Genomic DNA, 21,206 nt, shown 5'->3' on the forward strand with positions numbered 1-21,206 from the left:
GCTTAAAACTGAGTTATCAGTAACTAATTTCTAAGTAATTGTTTTGTTCTACAATCAGTGCTTTCAAGGGAGCTTTAGAGTTGCTCTGAAATATTTGAGATGAGGAACACTCTTGACCATGAAATATGCTCTACTTACATGCCTCAGCCTTTAAAAGTTCTTTGAATTAGAATCGGGGACTACATTCTTCCTGGAGCAACGCATGGGGCCAGCTGTGTAAGTAAGGTTGCTTGTAAGTTTCTGCTTTTTGATTATGGGAAATTGTAGCATTGGAGACCATTTTCTTCTCTTTCAGTTGACTTTGTGGGAAAGAAAAAGATTAAAGAAAGAATTCAAATTTTGTGTGTTTATGTTTGTGTGTTTAAATAGATGTGACTGCTCCTATGATATCTGGGGTTTTATGTCTTTATTTTACTAAATCTCAATGTAAAAGAATGGAACATATTGGGAAGAAAAAATATACTTCTGAATTTAGGTGATAATACTTGAAAATTACAACCAGTCAGTTAATACAGAACTTTATAAAATAAATGCAAGGTAACAATAGCTTTTTAACAGTCATGTATTACTTACTTGTAAGTTATTTCTTAATTTAAAAAGGAAAAGTGAGGGTTTTAAAATTTTAATACTTTTCGTTTATATTAGCTACAAATTAGAAAACCCAGGGTTTGTGGTTTCTTCCATTACTTAGAACTGTGTATAAAATATATGCATCTATCTTGTTTCCTTTATTTTGAAATATGGTGGTTTATTTTTTAAACATTTAGTGGTAATACTTACTAAAGGAAGTGGTTACTTTTTTTTTTCTTTGCTTTTATAAAGGAACTGAGCTGGTAGAGGCTGTGACTCAGTTAACTCTATTTCCATTCATTCCCAGATACAAGCCAGACTTCTCCATAAGGAGGCTGATAGGATTTTTAAAGGTTTGTCGTGGTGAGTGTCTGAAACTGTTCCAGCTTTATCACCTACACTTTATTTCTGCCTTTCCTCACTGGAGACCACTTAGACCCTAAAGCCGACTGGACAGCTGAAGTCAGGAAACCATGCATCATGTTAGCAGGAGTCAACCGCAAGCTTTAAACTCTGTTCAACATGTGGATGCCTCGGAGAAATGACCTGCCCAGACAAGCCAGGACACCTCATAAACTGGTTCATCTGCTCCCTGTGCATCCCACGGGTGTGTAAACTCTGGAGCAACAGGCGTCCACGGACCCGGAGGAACCTCCTGCTGGGCACTGCCTGTGCCATCTACCTGGGCTTCCTGGTGAGCCAGGTGGGGCGAGCTCCTCCCCAGCATCAACCAGCACTAGAGAAGGGGCCACACCAGAGCCGTGACACAGCAGATGCATCTTTCCCAGAAATACCCCTGGATGGTACCCTGGCCCCTCCTGAATCTCAGGGCAATGGGACCACGCTGCAGCCTAATGTGGTGTACATTACCTTGCGTGCCAAACGCAGCAAGCCCGCCAACATCCGTGGCACAGTGAAACCAAAACGCAGGAAGAAATATGCAGTGGCATCCCCAGCCCCAGGGCAGGGATCTTTGGCTGCCAGGTCATCCCTTCAGCAGCAGGAAGCTGCCAGAGTAGCAGGTGCTGAATCACCTGGATATGTCCAGAGAGGAAGACTGGCACAAGTTGGGGAGCGACCATGGAGGTTGGTGCGGGGTCCTGGTGTGCGATCTGGGGGCCCAGACTTCCAGGTACCGATGACCAGGGAGAGCAACATCAGAATCTATAGCGAGAGCTCCCCTGAGTGGCTGAGCAAAGAAGACATTCGAATCATGCGCCTGTTGGCGGACAGTACAGTTTTAGGCCTTCAGCCGCTGTCATCTCGAAGCAATGCACGGTTATTGGTGCTGGAGGGGAGCACCGAAGGCTCTGTGCCCCGCTGTGGCCCTAGCCCCTGTGGGCTGCTCAAGCAGCCCTTAGACATGAGTGAAGTGTTCGCCTTCCACCTGGATAGGATTCTGGGGCTCAATAGGACACTGCCATCGGTGAGCAGAAAATCAGAGTTCATCCAAGGTAAAAAATTCACACACTTTTTTATTTGCAGCTGTTGGGGATTCGGGTTGATTTTTCTCCTCTCCCTCATTCTTCTCCTAAGTGATTTTCTCCACCCACGTTTCCCATTCCCAGCAGCAGCCTCTCTTTCCATATGCTTGGCATTCATTATTTCCCCAGCTTTGGAGGATATGAGAGTTCCAGGGAAATGCTGTACTGGACATGCAAGAGTAAGCCCACACTGTATAATCTTTGCTCCCTGTTTCCCTCACTGCATTTCCCGGGGGCTTATCAAATCTAATTAAAGCCAATGGCAATTTACATGAATAAGAGAGGAAGCCAGGGTGGAGGCTCAGAACTTGCTGACAAGCAGGCATGTTAAGGGATAGGTTACTATGGGAGGAAATTGAATTTTATTCTTTGAAGATTTTTAAAAGTAAGGGAGAAGTGGATTATCTTTCTTCAATAGATGCATGCTTTTTTGGCTCTGTAGAGCGAGACCAAGTTAGGTCTGGTTCAACATCTTGATGTTAAAATATTTTCTGTTGTTGATAGTTGCTGATTGTCTTCAGATCTATTTCAAGCCATGGCAACCCCATAGTAGCAGAGCAGAATTACTCCACAGGGTTTTCAAGGCTTTAGCCTTTCAGAAGAAGATTGCAGACCTGCCTCCCAGGTGCTTCTGGGTGTGTTTGACTGCCAGTCTTCTAGTTAACAGCCATGAACTTAAGAATTTATTCCACTCAGGGACTGTTATGCACTATAATCCTTTTATTTTTCAAATAAAGAGAATGGGGCAAATATATAGAGAGATTATTTGTTGGATATATGTACTAACAAACAAAAAATATGTGGTTTCTTTAAGTCATGATTTTCAGTTTTTGGAGCATCATTTCTGAGACTCAATCTTTTTGGATGATAAGATGTTTGGCATGTTTTAGGGTATGTAGCTAGATACTACAGTTGAAGGCAAGAAGGTTGGCTTATGGCAGTTCCCAAGCTCATGCCATATTCTTTTATGTCTTTGTTTTTATATAAGGTGGGATTTAGCAATGGCTGGATTTGAATGCTGAAGGATCCCAATACTACTGTGCATAGAGACTGGCCCAAGAGGTTAATTTAAACTCCAAAGTGATGGTAATCTCCAAGTACTCCTTTCTGGTTCCAAAAATGTTTACCTGTTACAGGGAGATTCTCATGATTCTGGATAAGATCTAATAAAACTTTTCATGGTAATGAGGAGCAAATTGTATACTAGTATTTGAGGAATAAATTTTTATTTTAGAATTGATACTTCCTAAAGTACCATTCATTTAAAAGAATCTAGTGTTCCTCACTTATTTTGATTCATATCTGGATACCCCAGATCCTAACATGCATCTTATTGTCTCTACAAAGTAGAGGTAGCTCCTTAAACATTCAACCTAAAGTTTGTGTAAACTAATTTTTATTCAGTACTCACTAATCCTACATGAAGTTTGTGTATGTCTTAAGATCTATTTCCAATAATTCTCACTTCAATACTAAGCAGTAGTGCTATGTCTTGGGTGAAGTTCTCCAGAGAAGTAAATGTAGTGTGTGTTTGTTTGTGTGCACATGTATTGAAAGACAGAGAGACTGAGAGTGAGAGATAGATTTATTTCTAAGTAAATGGTTCACATTGCTCACATGCTTGCCAAGACTTATGCACTAAAAATTGGCAGGTCACATGGCAAGCTGCTGGCTCAGGTCCCAAGAACCAAAGGTCAAATAATCATGTGTAAAATCCAGTAAGTAAAGGACAGATTTTGTCAGAATACTCACATATATTGGATTGAGGCCACATTCCTAAATAAATTTTTTTAACTGATAGGCTTTTTATATAAAATCATACAATGAATAATGATTACATAACATCTGTGCAACCATTGAGAATCAGCGCTTAGCCCACTTGACAAATCATCACAACCATCAATGTTCACTTTTCCTCAGGTTAGCACCTGTACTTACCTCCTTAAATCATAGATAATTTCTAAATAAAGAAAATTATAAAGCCATACTAGCACCTACATGATATAATTAACATACATGCAACTAAAAAGGCACTAGCAATGTTTATGTCATTTATAGTAACAAACAGAATAAGAGAGAAAAGAAAACAAGCTTAATTTTCCTGTGTGTGTATTCTCTCTCTCTCTCTTTCTCTCTCTCGCTCTCATACATACACACACACACACCCCACACACACGACAAAAGGCGTTATAGTCATCATTTCTGCAACTGATTATAGGTCATAGCTCATATTTAGAACTGCTATCTTCCACTGCCCATTCCATATCCCCTTTGCCTTCAGCTGGTTATTGGTTATGGTTCTTTGCTTAGTGTGGAGAACCAACCTTTCATTCCTGAAGTCAGAATTAGATTGCTATTTCTTCCCATGAACTTTAACAACATGATATGATAGTATAGAAAGATTATCTTCATGTAATCCATATCATGTGATGCTTCAAAATGTCACTGAAGCGGGAGATGTCTGAAGTTTCGTCATACTAATAATCCCACACTATAGCAAATATCCTCAATAAGTCTAGGGTAATTGATACTTCTTTACTAGGTTCATTCAGCATAATACATTAATGTAATGAAGCAGAGAGATGTTTTGGAAGATAAAGTTGATGAAGATCCCTATGGATGAAATTATGCTATAGGTCTGGAGAGTTGACATATATCTGATGTAGGACAGTACATGTGTATTGCTAGCTTTGGCACTGAAGGAGCATTGTTTCTGGTATTTCTTTGAAACCAGAATCGAGGAAAAACATTGGCCAGAGAAGTAACTCCATGAGAGATACTAGATGTGTTAATTTACTTAAACTATGAAATTACATCTGGAGCAGCAGCTGTATTTGAAGTCACCATATTGTTAGTTATATAATTCACTGTCCAGCAGCCAGGAAATTAAAAGACGAATTGCATTGGAAAAGTCTGCTGTTAGAGACCTCTCCAAGGTACTGTGGTGTAACAATTTCAGTCTGGACACTAAGATGCACCTGATAAAGGCAATGGTCTTTGCCATTACTTGCTGTGCATCAGAAAGCTGGACAATGACTAGAGATTACAGAACGAGAGTTGATGCCTTTGAGCTTTGGTTCTGGAGAAGAGTATTGAATATACCATGGACTACTAGGAGAACAACTAAGTTCTTCCTGGAGAGGGTGAATGAAGCCCGGCTGCTCCTTGGTGGCAAGGATAGTGAAGCTCCGTCTGACATATTTTGGACATGTTGCAAGGCGAGATCAGTCCTTGGAGAGGGACTTCATGCTTTGAAGGATGGAGGGACAGCACAGGAGATGAAGACCCTCGATGAGATGTATTTATTCCATCACTGGGGTAATGGCGATAGGTGTGTCAGAGACAGGAAGGTTGGCAAGAGATAAAGCAGGATTTAGGGTTGTTGTATATAGTGTTGCTATGTGTTGCAAGTGACTCGACAGCACATAACAACAACAACAACAATCATTCTATAAGACCCATATGTTTTTTGCACAGGCTAAATAAGCAGGTTAAAAGACAATAGGATAAGAAACATCACACCTGATTTCTTCAAGACCTTAATGGTGTCAATAATATATGTAATCCTTGCTGGAGTGAAGTGTTGTTTTGGCTTACTCTTTCCAATAGAGAGCAGTTCTGCTTACTTCTCCTTCTATAATATTCTTTATGCTATATGTTTGCTCAAGTTATGCATTATACATCAGTTAGGATCACTATAGGATGGCATTTGGGACCTACTGGCCCATTGTGGGACAGATCTGAACTAAGATGTATCATGAATCTGACTTCCCTATGCTCTTTCTCTTAGGTGATGGGTGTCTGTAACATTTTGGATTGCCTCAAATGAAGTACAATTCAGCCACTTTCCAGTAATCTCTAAAAATTATGATTATTTCTTTTCCCCCTAAATAGTCACTCCCATAAAACCAAAATAAAACAAAACACCATTGATCTCTTTTTGAAAGACTGGAACAAAGTTAAATAGTATAAAGTCACAGAGAGATGCAGAAGAAATATAATTGTAGTTGTTGTTATGTGCCGTCAAGTCACATACGACTCATAGCGACCCTATGTACAACAGCCCTAAACTCTGCTCTGTAGTGTGCCAAACACACTCTCTCCAACACACCCATCCCGATTACCCCAGTCACTGAATCAATCCACCTCATAGAGGGCCTTCCCCTCCTGCACTGTCCGTCCACCCTCCCAAGAATGATGTCCCTCTCTAAGGACCGGTCCTTCCTTACAATATATCCAAAGTATGTCGGATAAGCCTCAGAATTCTTGCCTCCAAGGAACCACCTGGTTTAACCCTTTCCAGGATGAATCTTTTTGTTTTCTTAGCGGTCCATGGTACATTCAATCCTCTTCTCCAGCACCACAGCTCAAAGGCATCAATTCTCCTTCTATTCTCCCTACGATTGTCCAACTCTCTGATGCATAGCAAGTGATTGCAAAGAACACAACCTGTATCAGATGCACCTTAGTCTCCAGAGAGACATCATTCCTCTTCAGTACTTTGGGAGGCCCTAACAGCAGACTCTCCCATTGCAATACATCTTTTAATTTCCTGGTTGCTGGTGCCAAGAGTGTTGACTGTGGTGCCAAGCAAACTAAAGTTGTGAACAATCTCAAACTCTTCACCATCCATCCTGATGTTGTCAATTGGTCCAGTGGTGAGAATCTTTGTCTTCTTGACATTGAACCTCAATCCATGTTGAATGTTGCAGTTCTTGACCCTCTGCAGCAAGCACTTCAGTTTCAGCAAGCAGGGTTGTATCATCTGCACAACACAGATTGTTGATAGATCTTCCACAAATCCTGATGCCAGATTCCTGGTCATAGAACCCAGCCTCCCGGATAATCTGTTCAGCATACAGGTTGAAAGGGTATAGAGACAGGACACATCCCTGTTGTACGCCCTTCCCAATTTTGAACCATTCAGTGTTGTTTCCTTGCTCTGTTCTGACGACTGCCTTTTGGTCCAAGTGTAGGTTTCGTATTAGCATGATCGAATGTTCTGGGATTCCCATTCTTCTCAGAGTCAGACACAGTTTGTTATGCTCCACACAGTCAAACGCCTTTGCATAATCAATGAAACACAGATAGACATTCCTCTGATATTCCCTACTTTCAGCTAAGAACCATCTAACATTCACTACAATATACCTAGTACCACGAGTAATGGCAAATTTTGCATACATGGTAAAAGGAAAGCATGATTAAAAGAAAGCAAATTTAGAGATAATAGTAATCATAGGAGATTTTAAGGATTCTACTTGGACCAAGAGGCAATCGTCAGAACAGAGCAGGGCAACACTGCCTGGTTAAAAATTGGGAAGGGTGTACGCCAGGGATGTGTCCTATCTCCATACCTTTTCAACCTGCACGCAGAGCAGATTATCCAAGAGGCTGGGCCTTTGAGGAGAATTGTGGCATCAGGATTAGTGGATGATCTATCAACAATCTGCGTTATGCAGATGACACAACCCTGCTCGCTGAAACTGAGGAGGACCTCATGTACGTACTGCAGAAGGTCAAGGACTGAAGCCTTTAGTATGCACTGAGGCTCAGTGTCAAGAAGACAAAGATTCTCACCAGTGGACCAATCGGTAGCATCAGGATGGATAGCGAAGAGATTGAGATTGTTCACAGCTTTAGTTTGCTCGGCTCCATGGTCAACACTCTTGGCACCAGCAGCCAGGAAATAAAAAAATGTTTTGCAATGGTAAAATCTGTGGTTAGGGAACTCTCTAAAGTACTCAAGAGCAACGGTGTCTCTCTGGAGACTAAGGTCCGCCTGATACAGGCCATGGTTCTTGCAATCACTTGTTATGCATCAGAGAGTTGGACAATGACTAGGGAGGATAGAAGGAGAATTGACGCCTTTGAGCTGTGGTGCTGGAGAAGAGTATTGAATGTACCATGGACTGCCAAGAAAACAAATAGATTCATCCTAGAGAGGGTTAAATCAGGCTGCTCCTTGGAGGCAAGGATTCTGGGGCTTCGCCTGACGTACTTTGGACATGTTGTAAGGAGAGACAGGTCTTTAGAGAGGGACATCATACTGGGTAGAGTAGAGGGACAGCGCAGGAGGGGAAGACCCTCTATGAGGTGGATTGATTCAGTGACTGGGGTAATTGGGATGGGTGTGTCAGAGGCAGTGCTATTGGCAGAAGATAGAGCAGGGTTTAGGGCTGTTGTACAAAGGGTCGCTATGAGTCACAAACGACTTGACGACACATAAAAACAACAACAGCATACTTTAGAATTTTTCCCCTCATGATTTTAATCAAAGTTTTGTCCTCTGTGGCTAGGTCAGTGCATCCAATCTGATAAATACACACTAACATCCTAACTTCCCTATGCTTTTGGATACATTTTACCATCATATACAAAGGCAAATCTGGCATTTCAAAGTGATTTAGTGTAAGTTTAGTAAGCCACAATTTAATCCATGCTTCTGGAAATCAGCCAAATAATTTTTAGATCCTTTTCTAACACTTCAAGCTGAAACATAGAATGAAGAATCTATGCTTAGTAGACCCATAACAGTAAAGTCAGACTGATTCATCTTTATGTTATTTGTACCATTTTTTCACACCCATAATAGCCATTCTCACACATATTTCTCAGGTTTCAGTTTGTACTTATTTTAAAAAAAAATTAAGCACTTATTTTGGAGTGTAATGGTTTGCCCTCCTGAATTGTGCTTTGTGTTTCACCTCTTTTGGAGGCTTTATGAGACTTAACTTTATAGGTCTAGAAAGAAAAAGAAAAGAGTGAGTGGTAAAGACAAGTCCTGAGGACGTTCAACAATTTGTTGTAAGGAAATGTCCCAGGATGTTTCAGATAAAGCATCATCAGATATATCTGGACTAATCTCATCAGGTGGATGCTTAAGGGATACTAGTTATACTGGGTCAAGTGGCTTAGCAAGCAAAGGTTGAATAATGTCTTTAGATGGGAATACTGTTCTTTGTTATTGTGTGCCATTGGGTTGGATGGCCCTTTAGTGAGTTTTCAGAGGCAGTAAATCACACTGGAGGAGATAGCCAATCTTTCTCCGTGGAGCAGCTGGTGGATTTGAATGGTATGCTTTGGGAATTGCATTGTAACTTCTTTCCACTAGGACACCAGAGCTTCATATGGGAGTAGAAGGGATGTTTTCATTAAAAGAAAAATTTCAGCGGGTTTAAGAGGTTTGATGCTTCCAACTTCCTAATTACCTATTGATAGCTCATCATGTCATTTCAAGATCCTGTTTCTTCCTTGTTAACACCCTCACTTCACCTTCAGACACAATTTGAAGTATTTTAGTCATGCTTAAGACTTTTGATTTGATTTTTTGGCTATAATTTTTCTGTTACTATATTTTTTCTTTAAAAAAAGACTTTCTTTCTGGACACAAAGGACAAATTTTAGCTTTTGTATGTAGACTTTGAAGTTTTTAGCCCTATCCCTTTTTTCACAAATTTGCCTAGCAAAGGAAGGACTGACAAACCAGCATACTTGTACTTCTGATTTTGAGAAAATTGTAGAAAAGCATAAAATATGAATTTATTCAAAACCTTGTATCTCACATATATTTGATCCATTGATGGTATTTGGTGTATTCTTACTGCCATCTCATGCTATAGATGAACAGGTACCCTCTTTTCTGTTGGCAATAGTGCACTAATGCTTTTTAAGACTAGTCAGGCCAATGAGTTCCTCTCTCTACTTGGAAATGATAGGAGGAGACCAGCAATATATAGTATGCTAATATGACTCTCAATTTGAACAAATAAGTTATATCTCTGATATTATCCCTTAAGTAATATTAGATCATTCTTTGCTTTTATTTGATACCATCTTCATTTTAGCTACTTCTTGTTGTTGTTAGGTGTCATTAAATCGAGTACAACTTATAGTAAGCCTATGAACAAAAGATCTGAACCCTGTTCTATCTTGTGCCATCTTCACACTTCCTGACACACAAGAGCCCATTGCCACAGTCACTGTGTCAATCCACCTGGTTGATGGTCTTCCACCCACTTTCCCCAGCTTCATATCCTTCTCCAAAAAATAGCACCTCCTAACAACATGCTCAAACTATATGAGAAAAAACCGTATCATTTTTTCCTCCAGAGAACACTCTGGCTGCACCCTCGCCAAGATTTATCTGTTTGTTCTCTTGGTCATCCATGGGATGTTCAGTACTCTTCTTCAACACCACAGCTCATAGGCATCAATTCTTTTCCTGTCATCCTTATTCATTGTCCATCTCTCAGATGCATAGCAAATAATCAGAAAGAGTATAACCTGAATCAGACACACTTCAGTCCTCAAACTGACATTGTTACACCTCAATAGTTTGGAGAGGTCCCTAAGTACAATATTTTTTCCAGTGCAATGCATCTCCTTATTTTCTGACTGCTGGTACCAAGGTTCTTAATTGTGGATCCAAGTAAGATGAAGCTGTTGATAGTTTCAATTTCATCTCCATCTGTCAAGTGCTTCTTATCAGTTCAGTGATAAGAATCCTTGCTTTCTTGACATTGAGATGGGATCCATAACAAAGGCTGCATTCCTTGATTTTCTACAACAAATGATTCAAGTCCTCCTCACTTTCAGCAAGCAGGGCTTTGTCATCTGTATACCGCAGTATCAGGCTACTTGTTGTTTGTTCTTATTATGTGCCATTGAGTCACTTGTGACCCACAGCAATCCTATGTACAGCAGCTCTGAACCTTACTCTCTCCTGAGCCAGTATCACTAATTTGGACACACCAACCCCTGTTATTCCAGTCACTGTATCTGTTCATCTCATCTGGTGTCTTTCTTTCCTGCGCTGTCCCTCAATCCATCCAAGCATGATGGCCTTCTCCAAGGACTGGTCTTTCCTGGCTACGTGCCCAACATATGTGAGATGGAGCTTCAAAATTCTAGCCTCCAAGGAGAGAATTGATTTCTCCCCAAGACAGACGTATTTGTTTTCTTGACAGTCCATTCAAGACTCTTCTCCAGCACCACAATTCTAAGGCATTGATTTTCTTCTGTCATCCTTAGTCATTGTGCAACACTTTAAATCGTAATAAGTAATTGCAAAGACTATGGCTTAGGCCACTTCCCTTTAAAAAAGGTGTCCTTAAGTTGACTCCAACTCATAGCAACCCAGAGTATGTCAGAGTAGAAATATTGCTACACAGAGTTTTTAATAGCTATCTTTGTAGAAATCAATCTCTATTTTATTCAAAGATGTTGCTATTTGAACTTGAATCTTCGTCTTTTGTGTTAGAACTTATTAAATCAACTGTACCACTCGGAAAATCTATTTCCTTCGGAAATCTATGGAATAATTTGTATATAGTTATGAACATTATATGTAACAATTATTATTTGGAAATTTAAAGTTTGTAAAATATGAAAATAGGCCCTCTTTTGTCATGGTGAATTATAAATATAGAGCCTAAGGTTGTCATTCATTTATATTTAGTTTTTTTCCAACTTGTTGTTTTATTCCCTTAGTTTCCACCAAAGTGTATCTTCTCTTCTAGATCCCTTGTACTCTTCTCTAGGTCAAGGTTCACTTTGTTTGAGTCTCATTGATAGTGCAGCACATACAATGATAATTTATTAACCTAAAGGATAGAGGTTCAAATCTACCAGCCATACCATGGGAAAAGTTATTTTCTTTTGGTAAAAGTGTATAGCCTTGGAAAGTTTATAAAGAGCCACATGAGTTGGATTCAACTCAGTGACAGGGGGTTTGTTTGTGTGTTTTTTTGTTGTTTTGTTTTGTTTTTCCACCTAAGAAGTAACCTATATTATTGTTTACTCGGAACCGAGTTCTAGCTCATTTTGTATCAACACTTTGTATTGTAATTACTTGATTAGTCATCTGTTCCTTTCCACTAGTTCTTATTATAGCAGAACAGGGATGTTGATTGTCTTGTTTATCACTCTGTTTATAGATCCTAGTGAAGATTATCACACATTGTAGGTATTCAACAAATATTTTTTAAGAAAGGCAGAAATACATTCTTGATCTGCTCTAATGTCTCCAAACAGCAAAACTATTTTTGCCTTTAGCTTCTCATACTCAGAACAAGTACTATTTTCAATCCTAAATTCAAGTTGGGCTTTCTTTTAGATGATCTTACAAAGTGCTTTATGTAATTAAGAAAGTTATTGCAAAGTTCCTTGTAATGCAAACGATAAAATTTTTAAGACTTAATTCTATAAGGATCATCAATATGATTCATTGAAATCATAGAAACCCCCAGAAGAAAAGAAATTAAATATCTTCAACTTGATTTTTGATTTATGGTGACCAGAGATGGTGAGATTGGCTCAGGATAAGACAAGATTCAGAATCATTGTTCATAGAATCGCAACGAGTGGTAATTGACTTGAAGGCAAATAACCAGAACAACAATGATAGAATGACTATGACTGAATTGTCCATGAGGTTTCTAAGTCTGAGTCTTTATATGAAGTACACTACTACATTTCCCCCCCTATGGATTGCCTGATGAATTTGAACTATTGATTTTCCAGTTACTTGTCTAGAGATTAAACCACTACACTAGTTCTTCTTGTTGGAACCACAGGATAGCATAATTTGAAAGACTTTTGATTTGGACATCTTGTAGGAGTAGAGATACATCTTACTTTATATGTTTCCACAATGATCTGGTTTATCTAGCAATAGAATTATAAAGACTGCTTTGGAGGATTGGTACCTAGTAAATTCTTTAAGTTATTAACCTTAGAATTCTGTATTTTTATTTTTTATTAGTGTTTAATAACAATAATACAAATCTAGTACAAACAATAGAGAACTCTATTTTACTCCTAATGGGTAAAGTGTTATACTGTCAACCCAAAGGCTCTAGATTAGAATTAACCAGCTGCTTCTGGGGAGTAAGATAGGCAGTCTCCTCCTTTGCAATTTGCAGCCTCTTAAAACCCAGTGGAGAGTCAGCTAGGAGTTGGTTCTGACTTAAAGGCAATGTGAATACTAAGAATACTTATTTTCTGTGTTGAATCTAGACAGTTGGATTATTTCAATCTTTCCAAGAATCTTATGCAATGAAAATATTTTCTAAAGAAAAGTAAGAAAACTGCTGAGTATCATATGAATTAATTATGTGCCAAGGATTAAAAACCATGCTCTACAATGGGCCAGGTTTTCTTTTTAGCAAGCCATGTTTTTAACCAGTCCTTCGAGGGTCCTTGGTATATGTCTTCCTTCTTCATCACTGTAACTTAGTAATGTATTTATGTAATAGAGTGACATTATGTATTATGTACTGATATTTAGTATAGATAGACACTATGGAGTCTTTTTGTTCATGGACATGATAACTCCAGAGCTATGAGTTATTAAATTATTCTATATACCATGTACTATTGTGAGTGGTGTGCTTGCATTATCTTATTAATTCTTTACAAAATCTTCATGGAAAGAATATTCTACGATGGTTATTTTACAGCTGTGGAAATTGAAGCCTAGAATAATTAACTATGTCTCTCAAAGTCATACAGATTTTCTGAATACCCAACAGATATATATGGAAACTCTAAGAGATATGCAAAAGATGAAAAAAATTCTAGACTTTTTAATAGTTTTATTATGTCCCTACCATCCCAAGTGAAGATTTCTGTTGACTCAGTGTAAAGATGAAAGTTAAGAATTATAAAGCTTCTTTCGTATTTTTAAAGTTGGAGAAACTGATCTGTGTTCTGGTTAGCACAGAACTGCTAACTCAGGTTAGACTGGGTCAGATCTTGGTTATATTAAACTTGATGAACTCTAGAGGGGTACAAATAGACATATATATGAGTGAACTTAATGACTTTGCAGTGTATACATTTCTGACAAGATTTACACCAAGAATATCTTAGACAAAAATAAAATATATATTTGGAAAAAGGCAACTTGTCACTTTTTGGTGCAGTGTTTGCAGTGTCCACTTAGTAATCATTACAGGAGGAGATTGCCATTCTATGTGTATCTATACAGTGAATGAAAAAGTTAATTAAAATTTAACTATCAAGGGCCACTTAAAATAGTCTTTGCCAAAATAAAACCATCTTCCTCATTTCTTAGAATTCTTCTGTAAAGAAGCTGTCAGTATGTCTAAGATAGTATGTTAAACACAATGCAGTTGATGTCTTGTGTCTACTATGTCTCTTAAGAGACTTGCATGGCAGATAATGATATTAAAATATTAGAATCCTGAGACACAATGAGATTATATCATTTGTTCAAGACTATACTTAGTACTAAAATCAGAATTCGTATCCAGCTTTGTCTGATATTAAAAGCAAATTATATAACTTTGATTACTGAACTAAGGAGGCCTGAGGCATTTGCTACTGAAGATGCAGGACTGCATTCTTCAATATGGATTGAAGCTCTACACCAATAAAGCTAAAATTCTCACTGCTGGGTAAATTGACAGCATTATGACAGATGGAGAAGTGATTGAGATTCTTAACAACTTCAGCTTGCTTGGATCCACAATCAACAAATACTCTTAGTGTCAGCAGTCAGGAACTCAAAACATGAATTGAATTGGGAAAATCTGCAGTCAGAGACCTCTCCAAAGTGCTAAAGAGCAATGATGTCAGTTTAGAGACTAAAGTACACCTGATCCAAGTCACAGTCTTAGCAATTACTTGCTATGCGTAAGAGAGCTGGGCAGTGACTAAGAATGATGGAAAAAGAACTGATGTTTCTGGGTTGCGGTGCTAGAGAAGAGTATTCAAAATATACTATGGACAGTCAAGAAAAGAAACATGTCTATCCTGGAGAGGGTGAAACAAAGCTGCTCCATGGAGGCAAGGATTTTGAAGTTTCGTCTGACATACTTTGGGCATGTATCCAGGAGGGTCCAGTCCTTGGAGTAGGACATCTGTTTGGAAGGATGAAGGAACAGTGTAAGAGAGGAAGACCTTGGAGGAGAAGAATTGACACCGTAACAGGGGAAATGGGGTAAAGTGTGTTAGAGACAAAGATATTGGCTCAGGATACGGCAAGAATCAGAGCTATTGTACATAAGGTCACTATGAGTCACGATCGACTCAACAACACATAACAACAACCAAACTTTTCTCTAAACACACACAGTCTCTTAAATATAGTTTGCTATAACCACAGAATGGTTGGAAAATATGCAAATTTTAGCATGATGACCTTTGATTCTAGTGACCATTATGACAATATTTCTATGTAATTATTTTAAGAATCACAATATAACAGATAATATTTTTATATTAGGAAATATTGTGCATCATTTTAATACAGTTGTATGTTTTTGAAAAGAAAATAAATAATGCAAACCAATACTTACCAGATTTTCTTGTTTTGCAATCATATGCATGTAAACATGACTGATTATTTTAGTGCATTTTTTTTGTCTAATTATCGTTGTTAGAAGTCTCAAATAATTACAAAGGTCAGGTGATTTTTTTAAATGATATTTTCAGAAAAAGTGCTTTAAGATATTTTGCAGTATCTATCTAAAGAAAAAGGAACCCTGGTGATGTAAGGTTTCAGGCTGCTATCCAAAAGGTTGGTAAATTTAATCTCCTCTGTTGGCGGAAGATGATCAGGCTACTCCCTTAAGGATTTACAGCCTCACAATCCTACTGGAGAGTTTCCATTAAATTGGAATTGACTCTAAGCCGGTGAGTATCTTGGGAGAGGTAAATTGTGTTTATGAAAGAGCCAAGAGTGTAAAAAAAGAAAACTAAGTACCCTCTGTGATCTTCCATTTAGCAGCACTGCTAAAGCTTTCCTGGTAGGTTGTACTGCAATGTGAATGAAGCCAAAGGACACACTTTGGGCAGCATTTAAGCATTGGACACTTTCATGCCCAGTGTGGAGGGTGCGTTATTTATGACTTATTTTTAGAACACTGCTTTATTGTCATAGAGCTGTCATGCTGAATTAAGGTAGTCTCGTTCTAGGAATTCTGTGTGTCAAGACCGCTTAGATAATAAACTGCAAGGCTCCCCACAAACTTCCGTTTAAAATCATCACAGATCTCAAGTTATTCACTGTTTTCTAACATATACTGCCTCTTCTTATTAGAAAGCAAGAGAAATACACCGTGTAATTTTTACTTTCTTTTCAAGTCCCATCGAGTGGCACTATGCGTTGCTGGGTGATGGTGTGGCTGGCAGCGCAGGTGATGTCAGCTTTGCATTTATTATTGTTTCAGGATCTCATGTAACAAAATAGTAATTTTTCAGGGAACTTTGAGGATAACCTAGACATTCTCACAATTTGATAAACACTAGATCACAAATCCTAGACCTATTTGATAGAACGAAAAAATTCTTAAAATAATCATCTGGGATTAAAATTACAGCCTGGGAAAACTCATGAAGGGTCACCAAAAAAGTCAAGAGTCAGACTGAATGACAGTGACTTTGCTTTTTGGTAAATACTTCTAAAAATATGCACTAAACAAATGAAAAAAAAAATATACCATTGCTGAGTTTATTCCAACTCCTGTCTACCTTTTTTTGGTTTGTTTCTGAATGTTTAAATCTTTATAGAAGGTGATGCCAATATTTCTCCTTTAGAGAAGCTGATGGTTTCAAACTGCTGATATTCAGGTGAGCAGCACAATTCAGTAAACCAGTAAAGTAGATATTTTGTCCAGATTTCTTTCTTTTTTTTTTTTTGAGAATAAAATAACTCTTACAGAGGAATAGCATACATTTTTGTAAATACTCCCTAATACAATACATTTGAACTTGTTTTTAAATATTCTTTGTAAGAGCTTAATAGCTTAGTTCTTCCTGATTACTATGCTGCTTTTCAGTGGGCATTCATTTCGTTGTTGTTGTTATGTTTCATCAAATCACTTGCAAAACATAGTGACCCTATGTACAATAGCTTTGAAGCCTGCTCTGTCCTGAGCCAGTCTCACTGACTGGAATATACCTACCCTCATTGCCTCATTAATGTATCAATCCACCTCTTCCAGGGTTTTCCTCTTCTGCACTGTTCCTCGACCCTTCCGAGCATGATGTCCTTCTCCAAGGAATGGTCCCCTCCTGGCCACAAGCCCAAAGTATGAGACAGAGTTTCAAAAACCTAGCCTCCAAGGAGAAACTTGGTTTCACCATCTACAAGACAGACATGTGTTTAAGACTCTTCTCCAGCACCACAATTCAAGGACATCAATTCCTCTTCTATATCCTTAGTCATTATTCAACTCTCTGATGCATAGCAAGTAATTGTGAAGACCATGGCCTGGATCAGGTACACCTTAGTCTCTAGACTGATGTTGTTGTTTCCAAGTATTCTGGAATTCATGCTCTTGTTGTTGTCATGTGCCTTCGATGGAGTCGCTTGCGACTCATAGCGACCCTATGTAGAAAAGCCCTAAACACCGTTCTATCCTGTGCCAACCTCGCTGTCTCAAACACATTTATTCTCACCACTCCCCTCATAGAATCGATCCATCTCATCGAGGGTTTTCCTCTTCTGTGCCTTCCCTCCTCTCTCCCAAACATGATGTCCCTCTCCAAGGACCAGTCCCTCCTTGCAACATGCCCAAAGTATGTCAGACGAAGCTTCAGAATCCTTTTCTCCAAGGAGCATTCCAGCTTCACCCTCTCCAGGACAAAGCTGTTTGTTCTCCTAGCAGTCCATGGTGTATTCAAAACTCTTCTCCAGCACCACAGCTCAAAGGCATCATGATTATAGCCTATGACTTTTCCAGTTAATCATATGTCAAACTGAAGATGGAGACTTCTGAACAACCTCAGAAGAGCAATTCATTACTCATCCTTCAGAATTATTGAAGTATCTCTGATGACCTACTCTGTAGGGAGTGGCCCTGCTCACTCAAAGGCTGCTCTTCTCTAGCAGTTACATGGGCAAAAGGTCTTCTTCATAATTTTTATGGCCTTTGAAACCCAGTGGAAAGTCAATTGTGATTTAGTTCTGACTCCATGGTAGTGAATTGAGTTGAGTGTCAAAACTGTTAAAGGTTACCTTGGTCTAGATACTGCATCAGGAGTCGGGTACCCAAAGATGGCCAAAAAGGAGTCTTGGTTCTCACAGAGTTCAGTTTTGGAGAGCAGGAGACAGAGAAAGAAACCCATCACACGAGATGATGTGGTCAGGACTTCATGGAGGTCATTTCAGGAGGCCTTGTGAGTTCAGAGAGCCTAGACTTAGCCCAGAATGTCTGTGTAAAGGATTTTTTTTATAACTTTCCTGTCAGCTACCATTTACTTGACCACTCTTCACTAGCAGAATGAAATGCATGATAGGACCATTCTGATTAGTAAGCAGATTGTCAAATTTTCCTCTAGTCAGTGTTAGTGTAGAAACTCCACTGAGACTTGCTTAGCATCAGAACAACACACAAGTTTCACTAAAGAAGAGGTGGTGGCTGTGCACGGGGTACATCAGCCAAGAATTGAGTCTCAGTGTCCTGCACAGCATAGAAGGTGAGAATTCTTCCACTGAATCCTCACGTTTCATTTAAGGGCATCAGGGCTCGTACAAGGTTTTTGGGAGAGGTCCTGCTTTATCTGCTTCTTTGGCCACTGTATGTAGAATGTGAGATGGTGTGGATGTGGAAGAAATAGAGAGACAATATATCTTAAAAAATTATGTATATATGAAGGAAGAATTTGCCCTTAAAGCAACAAGTAGTTTGAAAAAATAAGAAATCAGGATTTGGCGAGAGTGACAGGGTGAGAATGAAGTAAGAGAAAGCTGAAGTAGGGAGCAGTATGTTTTACGTAATACAAGGATCTTGAAATTTATTTTAAAGATGATGGGGAATCATCGAAGGATGATTAAGAAAGTTGGGAATGTGATGAGATTAAATTTTAGAAAGGTCACACTGGTCAAGCACTCATGACTTATTTTTTCTGTGCTGATAAACACTAGAAAGCCTGCGACTGGGTCACCTTGGTGTGATTGGGACCTTCCTTGCAGTGTGTGGTTGTTTGTGGAGCCTGGCACAGTGATCACATGGTCACTACCCTCTGAAGTCAAGTTTGATTCCTGTTTTTCTAAATGGAACATTGAGACAGGAAGAGTCTGGGAGTTTCCATTTATATAAGGGAAGTCCAGGCTGACCTAGAAAGCAGAAGTTCCTGCTCATTAGTCAAAGGTTCAGAACAAAGAACACATTGTTTTCCAAGCAGAGCTGATGATTTAGAATGTTTAAGTAGTTTGTGAGGGAGAAAACCATAAGATACTTGCCCCCACCCCTCCTTCCTCAGTTTCACACTTAGCTAATTCTTGAGGCCACAAGGAAATGATTTCAACTCAGTCCAGTTTGGAGAAAGCATTAAAAAAAGAAAACAGTTATATAATTAAACAAATACATTTAAGAATTTATTTTTTATTTGAACAAATACAGCTTAAAACTTTCAGAAAGAAATCTGTATCTAAAACTATTTCTAGATCCATGACTTCCTTGACCTTAGTGTTTCTGTGTATTGAATCTACAGAGTCTTGCATCCCTGCCATCTTTTAATAAAATAATAATCATACAGAGGTCTTGCCTTTTTAATATTTGGCAGTCATGTGTTGTCAGCATCTCATTGGATTCTCACACACTTCTGCCAAATAGTTTTGGCAGGTATTTGTTTTGCATTTTAAGGATGAGGAAACTCAGTTCCTCATTAGCCTCAAATCCGTTGAGATCAGCAATGGAGTAAGGAATACAATCAATGATTCGTGACTACTTTTTCAAATATAAACGTCCCCGCCCTGCCCCAGTTCCTCAGCTCATTTTTAGTCAATGTTCTTCTCCTTATTAACTGGTGCATTTCACTACATGTGTTGTTGCTGGTAGGTGCTGTGGATATGACTATGACTCAAAGCAGCTCTATGAATAACAGGTTGGAACATTACCCGATGCTGTACCATCCTCACGATCTCTGATATGCTCAAGCCCATTTTCCTACGGTCACAGCATCAATCCATCTCGTTGAGGATCTTCCTCTCTTTCACTACATAGTTATTTCCATTGTTATCTGCTGCTCAGTTGACTGCAATGGGTGGAGAACAAAATGCCATCTACCCTGCACCATTTTCACAATCATTGGTATGTTTGAATTCCATGAGAAAATATCCTGTTATGATCTTTTGAGTTTTCATGGATAATTTTCAGAAGTAGATCATCAAGTCTTTCTTTCTAATGTGTCTTAGTCTGGAAGCTCTCCTGAAATCCGTCAAGCATGGCATTTGAAAAACCATAGCTTCCAGGATCATAACAACACACAAAAGGCCACAGTATGTCAAAGAGACAGATGAGTGGTGATGACCATTCTGTGGGCACATCGTTTATCTTTTGCTTTGATACTAAGAGCTCTCAGTTTTTATTCTAGTCTTCCACTTGCTCTCATCAGAACACCCTTTCACCTAGCAACTCTTTTATTTGCTCATTATGTGTATCTGTATATATCTGAAGATATTGTGTACTGTCGAGTCAGCATAGCTGACCCTCCTTTGGATGTTCTGAAGCAGTTAATTGCATGGGAAGAGATTGCTCCTCCTTCTCCCACAGAGCAGCTAGTGGACTTGAACTACATACTTTCAGGATTTTGAATCTGTGTGTGTGATGTGTATCTAGTTGTCTGTTTCTTTTATTGAACTCTTCATTCTCCAGAGTTTGGATTTTGCCTGGCACCTGATAAAGCTTCTATTATAGGCCTCACTCTGAATTCTTTCTTTCTCTAAGTCAGTAATGAAATAGATATAGATAGTGATAACCAGAAACCAAATTCTCTGTGACTGAGCCAATTCTGACCCAAGCCAACTCTCCAATAGGTTTTTGAGGCTATAAATTTTAATGGGAAAAGACTTCTTATGTTTGTACACCAAAGAAAATAGTGGATTCCAACTGCTGACCCTTTGTTTGGCCATCATATAACAAACTACCTCCTAGGGCTCTAAATGGAGTTGATGCTATACAAAGAATTCCTTAAGTAAATTAACAATGTACAACCTTCAGCACATGTAACATTTCATCTCATCTTTCAAACTTGCTCCTTCCCCACAGCTTATCCCTGGATATTTCATTCCTGTTCTTGGGTTATTTAACTTCTGCATATTAGTGATATCACAAGGTAATGAGCAAGAACATTTACCTACTTTTCAAATTCTCTTAATTTTAATTCGGAAGCTCTTTA

At 38.8% G+C, this 21,206-nt stretch overlaps 1 protein-coding gene across 2 annotated transcripts in view; it reads left to right on the plus strand.

Moving 5' to 3' along the window:
- Positions 1-1,111: 1,111 nt before the first annotated feature.
- Positions 1,112-21,206, plus strand: part of FAM198B (family with sequence similarity 198, member B) — an 86,978-nt gene continuing 66,883 nt past the window's right edge. The window contains exons 1-2 of one of the 2 annotated variants that reach the window (XM_006902955.1): positions 1,112-2,024; positions 2,139-2,233. In XM_006902955.1, the coding sequence (XP_006903017.1) occupies positions 1,112-2,024; positions 2,139-2,233 (1,008 nt within the window). The remainder of the gene's footprint in view (positions 2,025-2,138; positions 2,234-21,206) is intronic. The other variant, XM_006902954.1, reaches the window with a different exon arrangement.

The sequence above is a fragment of the Elephantulus edwardii genome, unplaced genomic scaffold (genome assembly GCF_000299155.1).
Source record: "Elephantulus edwardii isolate Elephantulus edwardi_28Jun2011 unplaced genomic scaffold, EleEdw1.0 scaffold00477, whole genome shotgun sequence".
NCBI lineage: Eukaryota > Metazoa > Chordata > Mammalia > Macroscelidea > Macroscelididae > Elephantulus > Elephantulus edwardii.